General features: G+C 40.8%; 1 protein-coding gene across 4 annotated transcripts in view; it reads left to right on the top strand.

The window, feature by feature from the left end:
• LOC122559051 (ras-specific guanine nucleotide-releasing factor 2) overlaps positions 1-16,676 on the top strand; it is a 244,258-nt gene that overhangs the window by 163,732 nt on the left and 63,850 nt on the right. For 3 of the 4 annotated variants that reach the window (XM_043708239.2, XM_043708251.2, XM_087999797.1), the window contains one exon: positions 7,737-7,901. The exons of the other annotated variant lie outside the window; for it this stretch is intronic. In XM_043708239.2, coding sequence (XP_043564174.2) covers positions 7,737-7,901 — 165 coding nt within the window. The remainder of the gene's footprint in view (positions 1-7,736; positions 7,902-16,676) is intronic. 4 annotated transcript variants of the gene reach the window in all.

Here is a 16,676-nt window from a genome sequence, read left to right as displayed (position 1 = left end):
CAGGGAATACTTGCGGGCACAGAGATGGGCTCAAGTGTGTCGACTTCAATGCAAGGAGTATCAGAAATAAGGTGGGTGAACTTAAGGCGTGGATCGGTACTTGGGACTACGATGTTGTGGCCATCACGGAAACGTGGTTAGAAGAGGGACAGGAATGGTTGTTGGAGGTTCCTGGTTACAGATGTTTCAGTAAGATTAGGGAAGGTGGTAAAAAAGGAGGGGGGTGGCGTTGCTAGTTAGAAATGGTATAACGGCTGCAGAAAGGCAGTTCGAGGGGGATCTGCCTTTGAAGGTAGTTAGGGCTGAAGTCAGAAATAGGAAAGGAGCAGTCACCTTGTTGGGTGTTTACTATAGGCCCCCCAATAGCAGCAGAGATGTGGAGAAATAGATTGGGAAACAGATTTTTGAAAGGTGCAGAAGCCACAGGGTAGTAGTCATGGGCAATTTCAACTTCCCAAATATTGATTGGAAGCTCTTTAGATCAAGTAGATTGGACAAGGCAGTGTTTGTGCAATGTGTCCAGGAAGCTTTTCTAACTCAGTATGTAGATTGTCCGACCAGAGGTGAGCCATATTGGATTTGGTACCGGGACAAGTGATGGGCTTGTTAGTGGGTGAACATTTTGGTGATGGTGACCACAATTCTGTGACTTTCACCTTAGTTATGGAGTGAGATAGGTGCGTGCAACAGGGCAGTTTTTACAATTGGGGAAAGGGTAAATACGACGCTACAAGACAGGATCTGAGGAGCATAAATTGGGAGCATAGGCTGTCAGGGAAGGATGTCGTTGAAATGTGGAACTTTTTCAAGGAACAGATACGAAGTGTCCTTGATATGTAAGAACCTGTCAGGCAGGAAAGAGATAGTCGTGTGAGGGAACCTTGGTTGACGAGGGAGGTTGAATGTCTTGTAAGGAGGAAGAAGGAGGCATACATAAGGTTGAGGAAACAAGGTTCAGACAGAACGTTGGAGGGATACAGGATAACCAGGAGGGAGCTGAAGAAAGGGATTAGGAGAGCTAAGAGAGGGCATGAAAAATCTTTGGCGGGTAGGATCAAGGATAACCCCAAGGCCTTTTATGCGTATGTGAGAAACACGAGAATGACAAGAATGAGGGTAGGTCCGATCAAGGACAGTAGTGGGAGATTGTGTATTGAGTCGGAAGAGATAGGAGAGGTCTTGAATGAGTACTTTTCTTCAGTATTTACAAATGAGAGGGACCGTATTGTTGAAGAGGAGAGTATGAAATGGATTGGTAAGCTAGAGGAGATACTTGTTAGGAAGGAAGATGTGTTGGACATTTTAAAAAACTTGAGGATAGACAAGTCCCCTGGGCCTGACGGGATATATCCTAGGATTATATGGGAAGCAAGGGAGGAAATTGCAGAACCGTTGGTAATGATCTTTTCGTCTTCACTGTCGATGGGGGTGGTGCCAGGGGACTGGAGAGTGGCGAATGTTGTGCCCCTGTTCAAAAAAGGGAATAGGGATAACGCTGGGAATTACAGGCCAATTAGTCTTTCTTTGGTGGTAGGCAAATAATGAAAAGGGTACTGAGGGATAGGATTTATGAGTATCTGGAAAGGCACTGCTTGATTAGGGACAGCCAGCACGGATTTGTGAGGGGTAGGCCTTGCCTTACAAGTCTTATTGAATTATTCAAGGAGGTGACCAAGCATGTGGATGAGGGTAGAGCAGTGGATGTAGTGTACATGGATTTTAGTAAGGCATTTGATAAGTTTTTCCATGTAGGCTTATGCGGAAAGTCAGGAGGCATGGGATAGCAGGAAGTTTGGCTAGTTGGATAGAAAATTGGCTAACCGGTCGAAGTCAGAGAGTGGTGGTAGATGGTATTCAGCCTGGAGCCCAGTTACAAGTGGAGTTCCGCAGGGATCAGTTCTGGGTCCTCTGCTGTTTGTAATTTTTATTAACGACTTGGAAGAGGGAGTCGAAGGGTGGGTCAGTAAATTTGCAGACGATACGAAGATTGGTGGAGTTGTGGACAGTGAGGAGGGCTGTTGTCGGCTGCAAAGGGACTTATATATGATGCAGAGCTGGGCTGAGGAGTGGCAGATGGAGTTCAACCCTGCCAAGTGTGAGGTTGTCCATTTTGGAAGGACAAATAAGAATGCGGAATACAGGGTTAACGGTAAGGTTCTTAGTAAGGTGGAGGAGCAGAGGGATCTTGGGGTCTATGTTCATAGATCTTTGAAAGTTGCCACTCAGGTGGATAGAGCTTGTAAGAAGGCCTATGGTGTATTAGCGTTCATTAGCAGAGGGATTGAATTCAAGAGTCGTGAGGTGATGTTGCAGCTGTATAGGACCTTGGTAAGGCCACATTTGGAGTACTGTATGCAGTTCTGGTCGCTTCATTTTAGGAAAGATGTGGAAGCTTTGGAGAGGGTGCAGAGAAGATTTACCAGGATGTTGCCTGGAATGGAGAATAGGTCGTACGAGGATAGATTGAGAGTGCCAGGCCTTTTCTCATTGGAACGGCGAAGGATGAGGGGTGACTTGATAGAGGTTTATAAGATGATCAGGGGAATAGATAGAGTAGACAGAGACTTTTTCCCCGGGTACAACAGAGTGTTACAAGGGGACATAAATTTAAGGTGAAGGGTGGAAGGTATAGGGGGGATGTCAGGGGTAGGTTCTTTACCCAGAGAGTGGTGGGGGCATGGAATGGGCTGCCTGTGGAAGTGGCAGAGTCAGAATCATTGGTGACCTTTAAGCGGCAATTGGATAGGTACATGGATAGGTGCTTAAGCTCGGACAAATATTCGGCACAACATCGTGGCCGAAGGGCCTGTTCTGTGCTGTGTTGCTCAATGTTCTATGTTCAAAGCCTTGAGTCCAAGTTTAATGTCTTTGGGTAGGATCTTAAATTTGCTAGTCTCCTGGGTCTCCTGCTGTGGGACCAGTACTTGTACAGCAATAAAAACCTGTTTAAAAATCACAAATTCAAAGCTCATATGTCTCTGGTTTGTAGCCCAATTCGTTAATAATGTCCAATTATATCTGCTAATTTAGAAACTTGACTTTCTAGCAATGATCTTTCACAATATGAAAGTTGTGTGGAAAATTGTTAAGAAGTTTTCAGCAAAAGGTTTCACTTCCTCTTCGTATCTCTGAGGAAATCAAATTCTTTAAGTCGCCGGAAATCTTGTTACACTTGCAATTACCCATAAAGAAAAGGGAATGAAGGTTTATCCTGCTCAAAGCAGACCAAGTATACAGCATTTCAACCTGCTATCTGAAAGAGTAGATGGTTTATCGTTCTCTTTCTCCACTTCTGAGTTCAAACTATTAATCCTGCCAAGATTTGAGGCTTATATATAGAAATGTATCCTTTTAACAGCTTTTGTTTTTCTTAGCACTGTAACTTGCAACATTTTGGATTAATGTTAATATTTTCTGAATTTCAGTTTCCTTTCTAAACCAATTTTTAAAAACTTTGTCTGTTTTCAGGTGTCTGTTGTTGACAAACAACTTCAGAGCTTCCTACTGTCCTGCCATTCATTGGGTACTCCCTTGCCCTGAAACTCCTTCCTAAGTGTATCACCTCTCACATTTCACTGTTATATTCCATCTGCCACTAATCTGCTGTCTGACCAACCTATCTCCATCTTCCTTTAAGCTAAGACCTTATTCCTTTCTATTGACCACGTGCCCAATCTTCATGTCATCCAGAAATTTATTTATCAGCTCCCCCCCCCCACATCTTTATTGTTTTATATATAAAACAAACAATAAGGGGCCAAACATTGATTACTATGAAATGCCACTGTTCACTGGGCTCCATTTACACAAACATCACACTCTGTATCTTACCACTACCCAGTTTCAGATCCAACTTGCCAAGATACTCTGAATCCAATGTGCCTTTATTGTCTTTATCAGTCTTCCATGTGGGTCATTGTCAAAGGCTTTGCTGAAATCCATTTAAAATACATCAACAGCGTCACCATAATCTACACACCTTCCCCAAAATTTCAGTCAAATTTGTTCATCATGACCTCCCTCTAACAAAGCTATGCTGACTATCCTTGAGCAAACCTTGCTTCTCTAAGTAGAGATTAATTCTTTCCATCAGAATTTTCTCCACGAGTTTCCCTACTATTGATGTGAGACTCACTAGTCTGTAATTTCTTGATTTATCTCTACTCAATTTCTTGATAAATGGACTCTACTCCTCATAATCTCAATCTCTTTGTTTATCAATAATTTATGTATTTATAGGATCATAGCTATATAGAGATGTACAGCATGGAAACAGACTCTTGGGTCTAACTCACCAATGCTGACCAGATATCCTAACCTAATTTAGTTCCATTTACCAGCATTTGGTCCATATCCCTCTAAACTCTTCATGTTTATTCATATACATCCAGATGCCTGTTAAATGTTGTCATTTTACCAGCCTCCACCACTTCCTCTGGCAGCTCATTCCATACATGTACCACCCTCTGTGTAGAAAAAGTTGCCTCTTGGGTCCCTTTTAAATCATTCCCCTCTCACCCTAAACCTGTGCCCTCTAGTTCTGGACTCCACTACACCAGGGGAAAGACCTTGTCTTTTTATCCTACCCATGACCCTCATGATTTTATAAACCTCTAACGTCACCCCTCCGCCTTCGACGCTCCAGGGAAAACAGCCTGAGCCTATTCAGCCTCTCCCTGTAGCTCAAATCCTCCAACCCTGGCAATATCCTTGTAAATCTTTTCAAGTTTCACAACATTGTTTCGATAGGAGGGAGAGCAGAATTGCACACAATATTCCAAAAGTGGCCTAACCAATGTCCTGTACAGCTGCAACATGACTTCCCAACTCCTGCACTCAGTGCTCTGACCAATAAAAGAAAGCATACCAAACACCTTCTTCACTGCACTATTTCCTGCAACTCCACTTTCAAGGAACTATGAACCTGCACTCCATGATCTTTGTCCAGCAACACTTCCCAGGACCTTACTATAAAGTGCATAAGTTCTGCTCTGATTTGCCTTTCCAAAATGCAGCACCTCACATTTATCTAAATTGAACCCTATCTGCCACTCCTCAGCCCATCTGATCAAGATCCTGTTGTCCTCTGAGGTAATCTTCTTTGCTGTCCACTACACCTCCAATTTTGGTGTCATCTGCAAACTTACTAATTATATCTCCTATGTTCACATCCAAATCATTCATATAAATGATGAAAAGCAGTGGACCCAGCACCGATCCTTGTGGTACTCCACTGGTCACAGACCTCCAGTCTGAAAAACAACCCTCCACCACCATCCTCTGTCTTCTACCTTTGAGCCAGTTCTGTATCCAAATGGTTAGTTCTCCCTGTATTCCATGTGAACTAATCTTGCTAACTGGTTTGCTATAAGGAACCTTGTCGAACGTCTTACTGAAGACCATGTAGGTCACATCTATTGCTCTACCCTCATCAATCCTCTTTGTTACATCTTCAAAAAAACTCAAAAAAGTTTGCGAGACATGATTTCTTACACACAAAGCCATGTTGACTATCCCTAATCAGTCCTTGCCTTTCCAAATACATGTAAATCCTGTCCCTTAGGATTCCCTCCAACAACTTGCCCACTGCTGAAGTCAGGCTCACCAGTCTTTAGTTCCCTGGCTCTTCCTTACCACCTTTCTCAAATATTGGCACCACGTTAGCCAACCTCCAGTCTTCTGGCATCTCACCCGTGACTATTGATGACTCAAATATCTCAGCAAGAGGCTCAGCATTCACTTCCCTAGCTTCCCCCAGAGTTCTAGCTCTGCCTTAAAATTATTCAAAGTCTTCCACCACCTTTTGTGGAAGACAGTTCCAAAGATTCTCAATTCCCTGTGAGAAAACAAAATCCCCTCATCTTTGTTTTAAATGAATGTCCCTCCAATTTTAAACTCTGACCACTGGTTTTGACAACATGAGATTCTTATCCACATATATTCTGTCAGGACCTATTAAAGATTTATTTTCAATCATGTTGCTTCTTACTATTATAAACTCCAGTCAAGATTAGAGTGGTGCTGGAAAAGCACAGCAGGTCAGCAGCATCCGAGGAGCAGGAAAATCGATGTTTTGGGGAAAACCCTGATTTCCTGATGAAGAGATTTTTAAAAAAACTTTCCTTCAGAGTAAGCAATAACATAAGTTTTCCTCTAGGTTTTTAATTTACTGTACCTACACACTAGCTGTTTGTGATTTATCCGTTAGTTCCCTCACCATGAGCTGTCCACTGGTCAGTGCAGCTAGATACAAGTCACAAAGCTTTTCACCATAGAGGAGTACCCACTATGCCCTGTCCTCTAGCCTATCCTTCAGCTATCAGTGACAATATACATGATAACTTTATTTTTCCTAACCTTCTTTTATGCTTATTTTCAGACTTCCAGCCACTCCACCACCATTCCAACGTTTGTGAATCATGAGGTGTTGAGGAGGTCAGAGTAGTCAGTTAGATCTGTGGGAGGTAAAATGTAAACAATGGGCAACCTCTGGTGCCTGCTCTCTATGGAGCCATCCCTTAATTGAAGCCTTCAGTGGACTCTGCTGGCTATGCCAAGATGTGGGACATGTGCCAGTCTTGATGTCAGAGATGGTTCAGTCAAAAACATTTTATTGCAAACATCTCGGCAAAAAATTGCAAACTTTTAAATTTCCATCCTAACATTTCTTTAAAAACATCTTCTCTAAAATTAACCAACACAACTGATTTCCAAGCCTTCTCAATCTTAGCTGCTTGAGTTGGTCTGAACCTTGTCATTACCTTCTGAAATGCACATCCAATTACATTCTCACCAACATCAGGCAAGTGGAAAAATAGAGAAGAATAGGCTTTTGTCTAATATTGGTGTCCATCTTGGTGAAAGGTAGATCCAGGACAGAGAATCTCCTGTCTCCTAGATCTTTAAGGAGGACTTCTGACTTCATCAGAAAAGCCAATTATGTTTGCTGTGTATGTGGTGATGTCTAGGTACCCAATGGATACCAAAATAGGCACAATTGTGCCAACAGGTGTCACCAAAACCTCTTGTTTGTTGCTTTAATATTGGAGAGGGTTCTGTTGCTTTTGAATTTCTGTTCAGTGTTCGTAAAGAGTTATGGCATTGTTCTTTGAAGTTTCCTGGTGGGTTGAGTATACACTAGCAAGTTATGCAAGAGTTCATTTAGACTTTGGGTTATACAGTAAAACTAGATTAACCATTCAGTGTGTATATCTCATAATTTTTAATTCCAAAGTTTCCCAAAACCAAAATAGCCTCTTCACTCGCGTACATCAGAGTAACTCTCTCCACCGGAAAATATATAATTGCTAGCGCAATAATGGTATCATTATCATTGAGGAAATTTAGGGCCAAGATGTTATATATTGCACATGCAAAGACACAATGTGCAATATATAATAGTAAACCTTCCATAGATTTCTAAAGTTGATTTCTGCAATATATACTGAAGATATATGGATAGATGCACATTAAAGTCTTATGAGAGAATGTTTTGTAACAATCACTTGATATTCTGCATAGCCTAGTATTAAAGTTTCATTTGGAAACATTTTACAATATTCTGCAACTGACAAAGGAAAGAAATTCACACCTCACTAATGGCTTAAATAATGTCATTAGGGTCAAGCATAAAGTATTAGAATAACATACTATTTATTGCTTAAACTTTGCTTTAACTGCATGTGCTTACATACTGGTAAAATTCAGACTTCTCTTTGTGTGATTAAATGATACAGTTCAATCCGGTGTGTTGGGACCTGGCTGCAGGGAGATGGACAATGTACGATGCTCTGTGTCTCCTACTTCAGCATTCGCCATTGCCACAGCAGCAGCAGGACATGGGAGTCCACCATCCGAAAACTCTGGAGTGCAGGAAAAGTTTAGACGAGTTTCAATGGGAGGTAATGCTACCTTCTCCTTTTCATTTTTATATCTTCGAAATGCCAATTGGTTGAAATTATCAAGAGGGATTCCTTGAAGAGCCAAAGCAGGTTAGTGAGCAAATGAAAGAGAAAGACAGCCAGTTACTGCAAATGACAGGTATCCACCTGTGTCTTTGTTCATTGATGCCTTGGCCTCCTAACAGTGGTTCACATATACTCTCCCTCAAACTCACCCACTGAGTGCAGTTTCTGGCTTCCTCTATACTGAAGAATGCAAAAGGATATTAGGTAACCTCAGCAGATTTCTGTGACTTCTATTAACAAGACAGCCCTTCAATTATTCCCTTATCATTATGAAAGAAGCCATTTCATTGTCACTATCTGACTAAACAAATCAAGACAACCTTTCAGAAATATACGCCTTGTTCTGAGACACAGTTTGTAGGTTGTTCTAAGGTGTAGGGCGAGAGGGGAAAGATGTAAAAGGGACCTAAGGAGCAACATTTTCACGCAGAGGGTGGTGCGTGTATGGAATGAGCTGCTAGAGGAAGTGATGGAGGCTGGTACAATTATAGCACTTAAAAGGCATCTAGATGGGCATATGAATAGGAAAGGTTTAGAGGAACATGGGCTAAGTGCTGGCAAATGGAATTAGATTAGGTTAGGATCTGTTTCCATGCTGGACGTCTCAATGACTCTATCTTGTTCTAAATGAAAATGTTTTGACTTGTGGGTTGACTTCAAAATCTTCAAAAGTTTGGTTACATTTCTGATTTTCTTTTGGGATTCCTCTATTCACATTTCCTCTACAGTCTTCTATTTTTGAACCATGTTTAATGCTCCCTGGTTTTACTAATATTTGTTTTCAAGTCTGCCTGAGATGAACTTATGCATAATTCTTTGCATTTCCACCTTGTAATTTATGGTGAACTGTGCTAATTTGCATGATTACTCAGCAATGGGTTTCTGGACTCAGAATTATGCTTGCCACTTGCTTAATAGACAAGTGATCATCTTCCTTTGGCAGGGAAGTTTGAAGGCTTTTTTAGGGGATGGATTTGACTCCAATATGACACACACAGGCATAAACATTTGGAACTATTTATCATCTGTGACAGGCCAGATTCTGGTAATGATTTTCATTCCTGATGAAGAGCGTACGTTCAAAATGTAGACCCTCCTGCTCCTCGGATGCTGCCTGGCCTGCTGTGCTTTTCCAGTGCTACACTTTTTGACTCTGACCTCCAGCATCTGCAGTCCTCACTGTCTCCAGTAATGATATTCCAACTAACCTGGCTCATTACTGGACCTGAAAGAGGCAACTACCATTGTAACTGCAACCAGTGAAATTGCAAGACAATGTCTAATAGAGAAGTGTCCAGGTTGTTTGTCTTCATGGGCTCCAAATCAAAGTGTTGTCACATCATATTGCAATTATAAATCTAAATTTTATTTCATATTTTAAAACATCAAGTTGCAATATTACTAGACGATGTACTCAAATTTAAGATTCATACATTAACGAGCAGTAGCTTTAAGATCAGCATTTTGAAAGCCATCAGGCCAATCAATGTCAAACAGGATAAAATTACAAAAACACCATAAACACAAATAAAACTGAAATTACAAACTTCATTGGGCCAGGTTGTCAGATGTTCCATGTATCCCTTGGGCTGTTTTGAACACCCGTAGGTAGTGTGTAGCGCCTAATGTGTAATAAAAGGCAATTAAATTAGGGGACTTCAATTTCCTGAAATTAATTGGTGTAAAGGGTTCAGTGAGGGTGGATTTCTTGAAATGTATTCAGGAGAGCTTTTTATGTCAACCTGTAGAAGGATCAACAAAGTGCAGTGCTGGACCTAATTCTGGGGAATGAAACCAGATGGTGTTTGAGGTGAGTATGGGAACATTTTAGTATTGCATCCACAACACAGTGTGATTAATGTTTGTTATAGAAAAAGAGAATGACGGTTTACAAGAAAGTGTTTTGACTTAGTAAAAGACGGATTTTATTAAAATAAGGGAGGATCTGGTCCAAGGAAACAGGGAAAATCTTCTTAATGGAAAATCCTCAACAGAGCAGTGTGGGTAGGATGATGTTCAAATGTAAATGGGGAGAATACTAACCAAACACATTCCTGTTAGGCTGAAATGGACGAACAACAAGTCCAGAGAATCCTGGATGTCTGGAAATATTCACGACTGGAGAAGAAAGGAAAAAGAGACTTTAAGCAGACACAAAGGAAGCAAATCAACAGAAAGCCTAGTGATGTTTAGAAAGTGAATGGTCGCAGGGGTGGAGAAATGTTTTAAAAAAAAGCAATTGGGATAATAAAGAGGGAGCATGAGAAAACATTATTGGGTAAAAATTAGGCAGAATCCAAATATGCCCCCAAGCCACTTTTTGAGAAAGGAGCCAGTAAATTACTTTAATTAAAGCTTATGGATCAGATGCCAACCAAGTCATGCTGCCCCTGCACAGTGCAGGAGTGTGGCAAATGCCAGTGACAGACCGGACACCTGCACTCCAGTATAACATTGAGAGCCCTCCTACCTACTTGGCTACAACTGTGACCGCAGTCAGCACTGAACTCCAGTAGCTGTGACCATTGCATTTGAAGTCCTTTAAGCGTGTTAAGTGGTTCCCTCAAGGTGGAGGTATCATCTGCAACAGGCCGAAGTTCATCAAGTTATCCAGATATTAAAACCCTCCCCACTCCTATTGTTGGATGTTAAGCATGTCCTTCAGCCACTAGTTAGCTAACTCAGGAGCAATGAATGCAGTCATCGTCCACGTTTGATGTTAATGATGGGGGCCTGACTTAGAGCAGAAAACCTGCTCTTTAACACTCTGTCTCGTTCCCCAGTTGCTGCCAAACCTCTGGAGCAATTCAGGCATTTTGAGCTTTTCTTTTAGATATCCAGCGTTTGCAGTATTTTGCTTTAGTGTTCTATCTTAGCTGAGATTGTTTTGCTGTGGGATTCCAGCATTTGCAGTTTCATCTCGAGATGAAAGTGGCAAATATGTACTGATACTTCTATTGACACAGAAAATGTATAATTCAAGGAAGCCTTACTATTGCAAGTGAAATATCACTGTGCTGGTACACTAAATCTGGAGGATGTAATCCTGGCAGTTATAGCAGGAGACTAGCTTCTATTTTGAAGGATGTTCTACATTTCATGATGCCTTTTAACAGTCTTTCCCAGGCTATCCAGATGCAATGTGTTATTGTCCAGGACAGTTACAGTGTCTAATTTTGTGATACTAACAGCTCCTTGCAGTTCTAAACTTCTGACTATTTTTAACTGAGTGGTGCTCTAATAAGAATGCTTACCTGCACCTGGCTGTTTATCATTGTTTAATCTCCTGAGTAAATTCTGCAGAGAAATGCAATGACAAAGATAACCTGCAAACCTGAGAGCAAATGTTGGATTAGCTTTTTTGAAGCCTAGTTTTCTGAGGTAGTTTTCCAGCTCAGCGAGCAAACCTACATCCAGAACCTCAACCTGAGCTACAAATCTTCTCAAAACTCGCTTTCTGAAGTAAGTTTGAATATATCCAAAGGTTGAGTGCAGCAACAAAAATTGGCTGCCAAAATCTAGCAGGTGGCATAAGAAATGAGAAGGCAGGAAACTGCGTTTTGAGGTTAGTGCCAGAACAATGCAGCCCTCACATTTCCTTTTTTAAAAGTTGTGACTTGGAAGTGCTGCTGCATGAAGTGGGTGTGAGGAAGGTTTGCCACTTCAGAGACTGTGCTGAACAGAAAGCCGGTAACAAACCTGGCAGTGGATGATGGTTAAGTTCAGCTCTGTATATATAATATCCACAGATTTGACAGCCCACATGGAAAACATTAGCACAAATTATATTGTACTTACATTTTTAGGAGGCATTTGATAAGATACCACATCAAAGGAAAATAAAAGCTCATGTTATAGTGCTTAACATATTGCCATGGATCAAGATTGTTTGATTTGATTTGATTTGATTTGTTGTAGTCACATGCCTACATACAATGAAAAAGCTTTGTTTTGTGAGCAGTGCAGGCAGACTCTAGCAAGCAACGAAATACAGATCATAGGGACCTTAGAGTGAGGCATACAAAGTTATTGTAGCACAGGAGGTGCATAAAGCAAGATCAACATTATTTGAGGTCAGAGAGATCAATGCAGCAGTCTAATGCAGGAAGAAGCTGTTCTTGAACCTGGTAAAAAGGAATTGGGGAGAAGGAATAAATGGGTCTATTTCAGACTAGCAGGATATCAAACGTGATTTGCCCCAGGGGCCAGTGCTGGGGCCTCAACTCTTTACAATTTATATAAATGATTTGGATGAAGGGACCAAAGATATGGTAGCTAAGTGTGCTGATGGCACAAAGATAGGTAGGAAAGTAAGTTTTGAAGATGACAGAAGGAGCCTACAAAGAGATATAGATTGGTTAAAGGAGTGGGCAGAGATCTAGCGAATAGAGTATAATGTGGGAAAGTATGAAATTGTTCACTTTGGCAGAAAGAATAAAAACAAAGTATATTATCTAAATGGTAAGAAGTTATGGAACTCTGAGACGCAGAGAGATGTGCATGTCCTAATGCGCAATTGCTGAAAGTTAGCATGTCACTCCAGCAAGTAATCAGAAAAGCTAGTAGAATGGTATGTTTTATTGTGAGAGTATTGAATGGAAGAGTAGGGAGGCTATGCCTCAATAAGACAGGGCATCGGTGAACCTGCATCTGGAGTAATGTGTACTGTATTGGTCACCATCCTTCTGGAAGAATGCTAATGATTGGAAACTGTTCAGAAAAGATTTAGCAGACAAATACCAAGAATGAGCAGCTTGTCTTATAAGGCAAGGCTAGGCAAGCTAGACCTGTATCCACTGGAGTTTAGAGTATCAAACATAACTTACTAGAACTCGAGGAGGCTTGACTGGGTGAATATTTGAAAGACGTTTTGTCCTGTGGGAGAGCCTAAAACTAGGGATCAAAGTTTAAAATAAGATGTCACCCACTTAAGGCAGAGTTGTGGAAATATCTTATTTTTTTCTGAAGATTGAGGAATTCCTTTCCTCAAAAGACAGTGGATACAGAATCATTAAATATTTTTAAGACAGAGATAGATAGATTCTTGTTAACCATGGGATTTATAGATTATCAGGGGTTTGCAGGAAAGTAGATCAGAGGTGCAAATAAGATCAGTCATGATCTGAATAAATGACACAGTAAGTGCAATGGGCCGAGTAGCCTACTCTGTATGCTTGTTCGTAACTGAAGGAAGCAACCACGAGAAAATTACACTATGGTTTTACCAGGTATAGGATGCGTATATCTACATTGCAAAGTGTTGCCAAGCAACCTGTCCTAACATTTACTGCTGATTAGCGCAGTTTTTCTCATTTGAACTGCAGTGAATCAGAAACAAGGTGAGATGGACAATCACTTGACATTCCTGAACTGAAGTCCAAACTATTTCCTGAGCATTATTTAATCCCAGTAGCCAACGCCAGTGGGATTGGTGGGAAGTGAGAATATCACATGGCCTAGAAGTAGTTAGGGGCAATTTCTCTCTCATTGGCGATATGACAGTAAGGCTCAACACCAGAGAAGACTTAATTTTTCCCTCTGGGAACCAAGAGCAGTATTTGGTTTTCTTTATTTCCAATAGGAAGGAAAGTAACACTGGGTCATAGAGTTGTCGGAATAAACAGCATGGAAACAGACCCTTCAGCCCAGCTTGTCCATGCTGACCAATATGTCATGATGGATCATGCTGACTTTGCTGAATTTTACCTCGTGCTCAGTAGATTTGGTTACAGCTTAGATTGATGAGTTCCTGGTGCCTTTCTGACTGTTAAATCATCTAGCTGATGTTTTGAACTTCCCAATTGTCAGACAAATAGAGTCAAAATTAATCCCAAGTATGCATTGCTAGCCATGTAAACCCACAGGACACACATTCACATATCTCCAATGAGCTTCATGCAAGAATTCATTCTAAGACACGAGCTGCATAATTTATTGTCATTAAATCGAAGACATTTATAATGGATTAGATTCTCTACAGTATGGAAACAGGCCCTTCAGCCCAACCTGACCTCCCAAAAGAGTAATCTACCCAGACCCATTCCCCCTACTCTATATTTACCCCTGATTAATGCACCCAACACTATGGGCAATTTAGCATGGCCAATTCACCTGACCTGCACATCTTTGGACTGTGGGAGGAAACCCATGCAGACACAGGGAGAATGTGCAAACTTCACACAGATAGTCGCCCGAAGTGGGGATTGAACCCGGGTTCCCTGGCGCTGTGAGGTAGCAGTGCTAACCACTGAGTCACCGTGCCATCCTTTATCTTTGGCCTATGCCTTTAACTATCTGCATTTTTAAAATTAGTATTAGGTCAAGACTGTAGAGAATTCAGTTATGCAGTATCATATTTTGTTTGGCTGCTATTTGGATGCCAAAGAATAAATTGTGCTGTATGGTATGCATGCACTCAGCCCAAATTTTGTTTTAATACTTCATTTGAAAAATGGGCTCACTCATAAAGCAATGTTTTCTCAGCCCTGCATCCAGGTACTAAACTACATTATGTTAGACTTACTATTTTGCAGTATCTTGCAGAGTCTCAGATCCGTAAGTTTCTCTATGATGTGATTAACTAGCAAACTGCTGCTTTTGCTGCATGAAAACATGAGGACAATATATTAAACACTTGATAAAAAACAAGCCCAAATGAATTTTAGCATATTTTCTTCCTATTCCTTTTTCTTGAGACTACATGCGGCTTTTCTTTAATCTAGAGCTATGATAGACAAACAACCTCCAGGACAAGACCTCCTCCAAACATTGGAAAGGGAAATGGGCCTTCCATAGATCTCCATTACATGCTGCACATAGACAGGCTCCTACATCAAAGGGGATTGAGTGTGATTTGAGTATGTGAGCAGTAAGAACTGAATCCTAATGGAGTGCTTTTCCTGCAGTGACTGATGGGATTGTTAGCCATGCAGTTTTGTGCCTCTAATTTATGGAGATTCTGCCATCAAGAACAATGGCACCTGGCAGAAACTTTCCCATCAATTTCAGTCAAGCACATGTTTGCATGTTTGGGGCACAGTAAAAGCGAAAAGTTGACATTCTTCAACACAGAAAGCTGACTACAGAGGAACATTGCAACAGCACTAGGGGTCAGGAAAGTCAATGAACAAGCAAAAACCATTGCTTCTGGAAACGTAGATCATGGATCTGAGAGAATTGCTGGGGAATCTTCACTGCACAGTTGAGAAATGCACACCAACTGACCAGAGCAATAGGGAATCTGGTCTAAATTGCTCATGAACTGATGTTTAAAATACGAAGTCAGTCGTATCCCAATATCATTGTTACAAATGGATCTATTGTGTGATATTACAGACGTACATTTATCTGCTTTGGTTAAGAATAATAATAATAAGGCAATATAATATCACTGTGGCTATGACAATTAAGTATCCAACAATCCATGGATGGATTTATTTAGTAAATTGTTATGGATCTTCAAATATAATGTTTTGTTTTCATACTGATTTGCCTGTGTTGGTTGTAAATTCATTAATACACGTCACTGAATTTCTCCTACTTCCTAAATTCTTTATTGAACACAATCAATTGTGTAATCACAGATCAAATCATCATCTTGGTTTGTTTCATTGGAATCAGACATATCTGCATTTTTTGGCAGTCTGCAGTGGGATTCTTGCATCTATAGGGGGGTGAGGCTTGGGCAAGGTTCACTTTCACTAAGCGGCTGATCAGCTTGCGAGTAACTACGTTAGACAAGGAGGGCTTTTGAATTCTCAAAGCAGCATGCCTGAACATTCGAAGATGTTTGCCTCTGGCACAAATAATGGAGTATAGGTTGAATGTTGTTTTTCAATCATTAGTGTAGCTCCTGTCATTTTCGCATCTTATTTTCTCTTCAATTATTGCTTTCCCAGAATTTCCAACTCCTGTTTAGTTCAGCTGCTTGGGAGATAGGGGATAGTTATGGGATTTTGCAGTATTTAAATGAACTTCCTAAGCCTTGCTATGACTGAGAGGTGATCCTTTGGGTTTATGGAGAACTGGGGCCAGGCTCCCCATGTTCATTAACACTAGACTTTGAATTGAACACTAGAATTGAGACCATCATCCCATCGTAGAGTGTTTTTGTTGCTGGCTTGATGACATGAGAGTGAGGGAATAGTAGCAAATCTGAAGGTCTCGGCCTTTATTTTTAGCTTCAAGTAATGGGAGAAATTAAGATCTCGGAATTTGGTGAACTTGAAAGAAATAAAAGTAATTTTGTTTTCCATGAAAGCAACAAACAAGAGACCAGCAAAAAGATGGAGTCACAGAGAATGATAATTTTCAATTATTTCCATTTTGCAGACACCATCGTGAATGACCTCGGTAAGAGTTCCAAATGTTCTGGCAAGTACCTTCTCACAGAATTAATTGAGGCAAGGGTTGTGTGGTTAGTGGGTGGTTAACAGACTTTGGGGAGTCAGGATGTGGGTTACTTATTGCAAGATTCCTAGCTTCTAATCTAGAATCTTGAATGTAGTCACGGTTGGAAACTTTCAGCTAAACTAGGTGAAACAATAAGGTAGTATGACTGATTTATGGACCAAAACATAACAGCAAACTTAAAACTTTCAATTTAATTTTTGTTTTTGTTTTTGACTTGTTACACAGCTTGCATTTTACCTTCCATAAAGTTTCACATGATGAAAAGCGAGCAGGAAAGTAATTACATAATCCTAATAA

This window comes from Chiloscyllium plagiosum, unplaced genomic scaffold (genome assembly GCF_037043375.1).
Source record: "Chiloscyllium plagiosum isolate Xiang-an unplaced genomic scaffold, Cpla_swu_hap1 HiC_scaffold_2, whole genome shotgun sequence".
Classification (NCBI taxonomy): domain Eukaryota; kingdom Metazoa; phylum Chordata; class Chondrichthyes; order Orectolobiformes; family Hemiscylliidae; genus Chiloscyllium; species Chiloscyllium plagiosum.
Note: the sequence above shows the minus strand (reverse complement) of the source record. Positions and strands in the feature narration are given on the sequence as shown.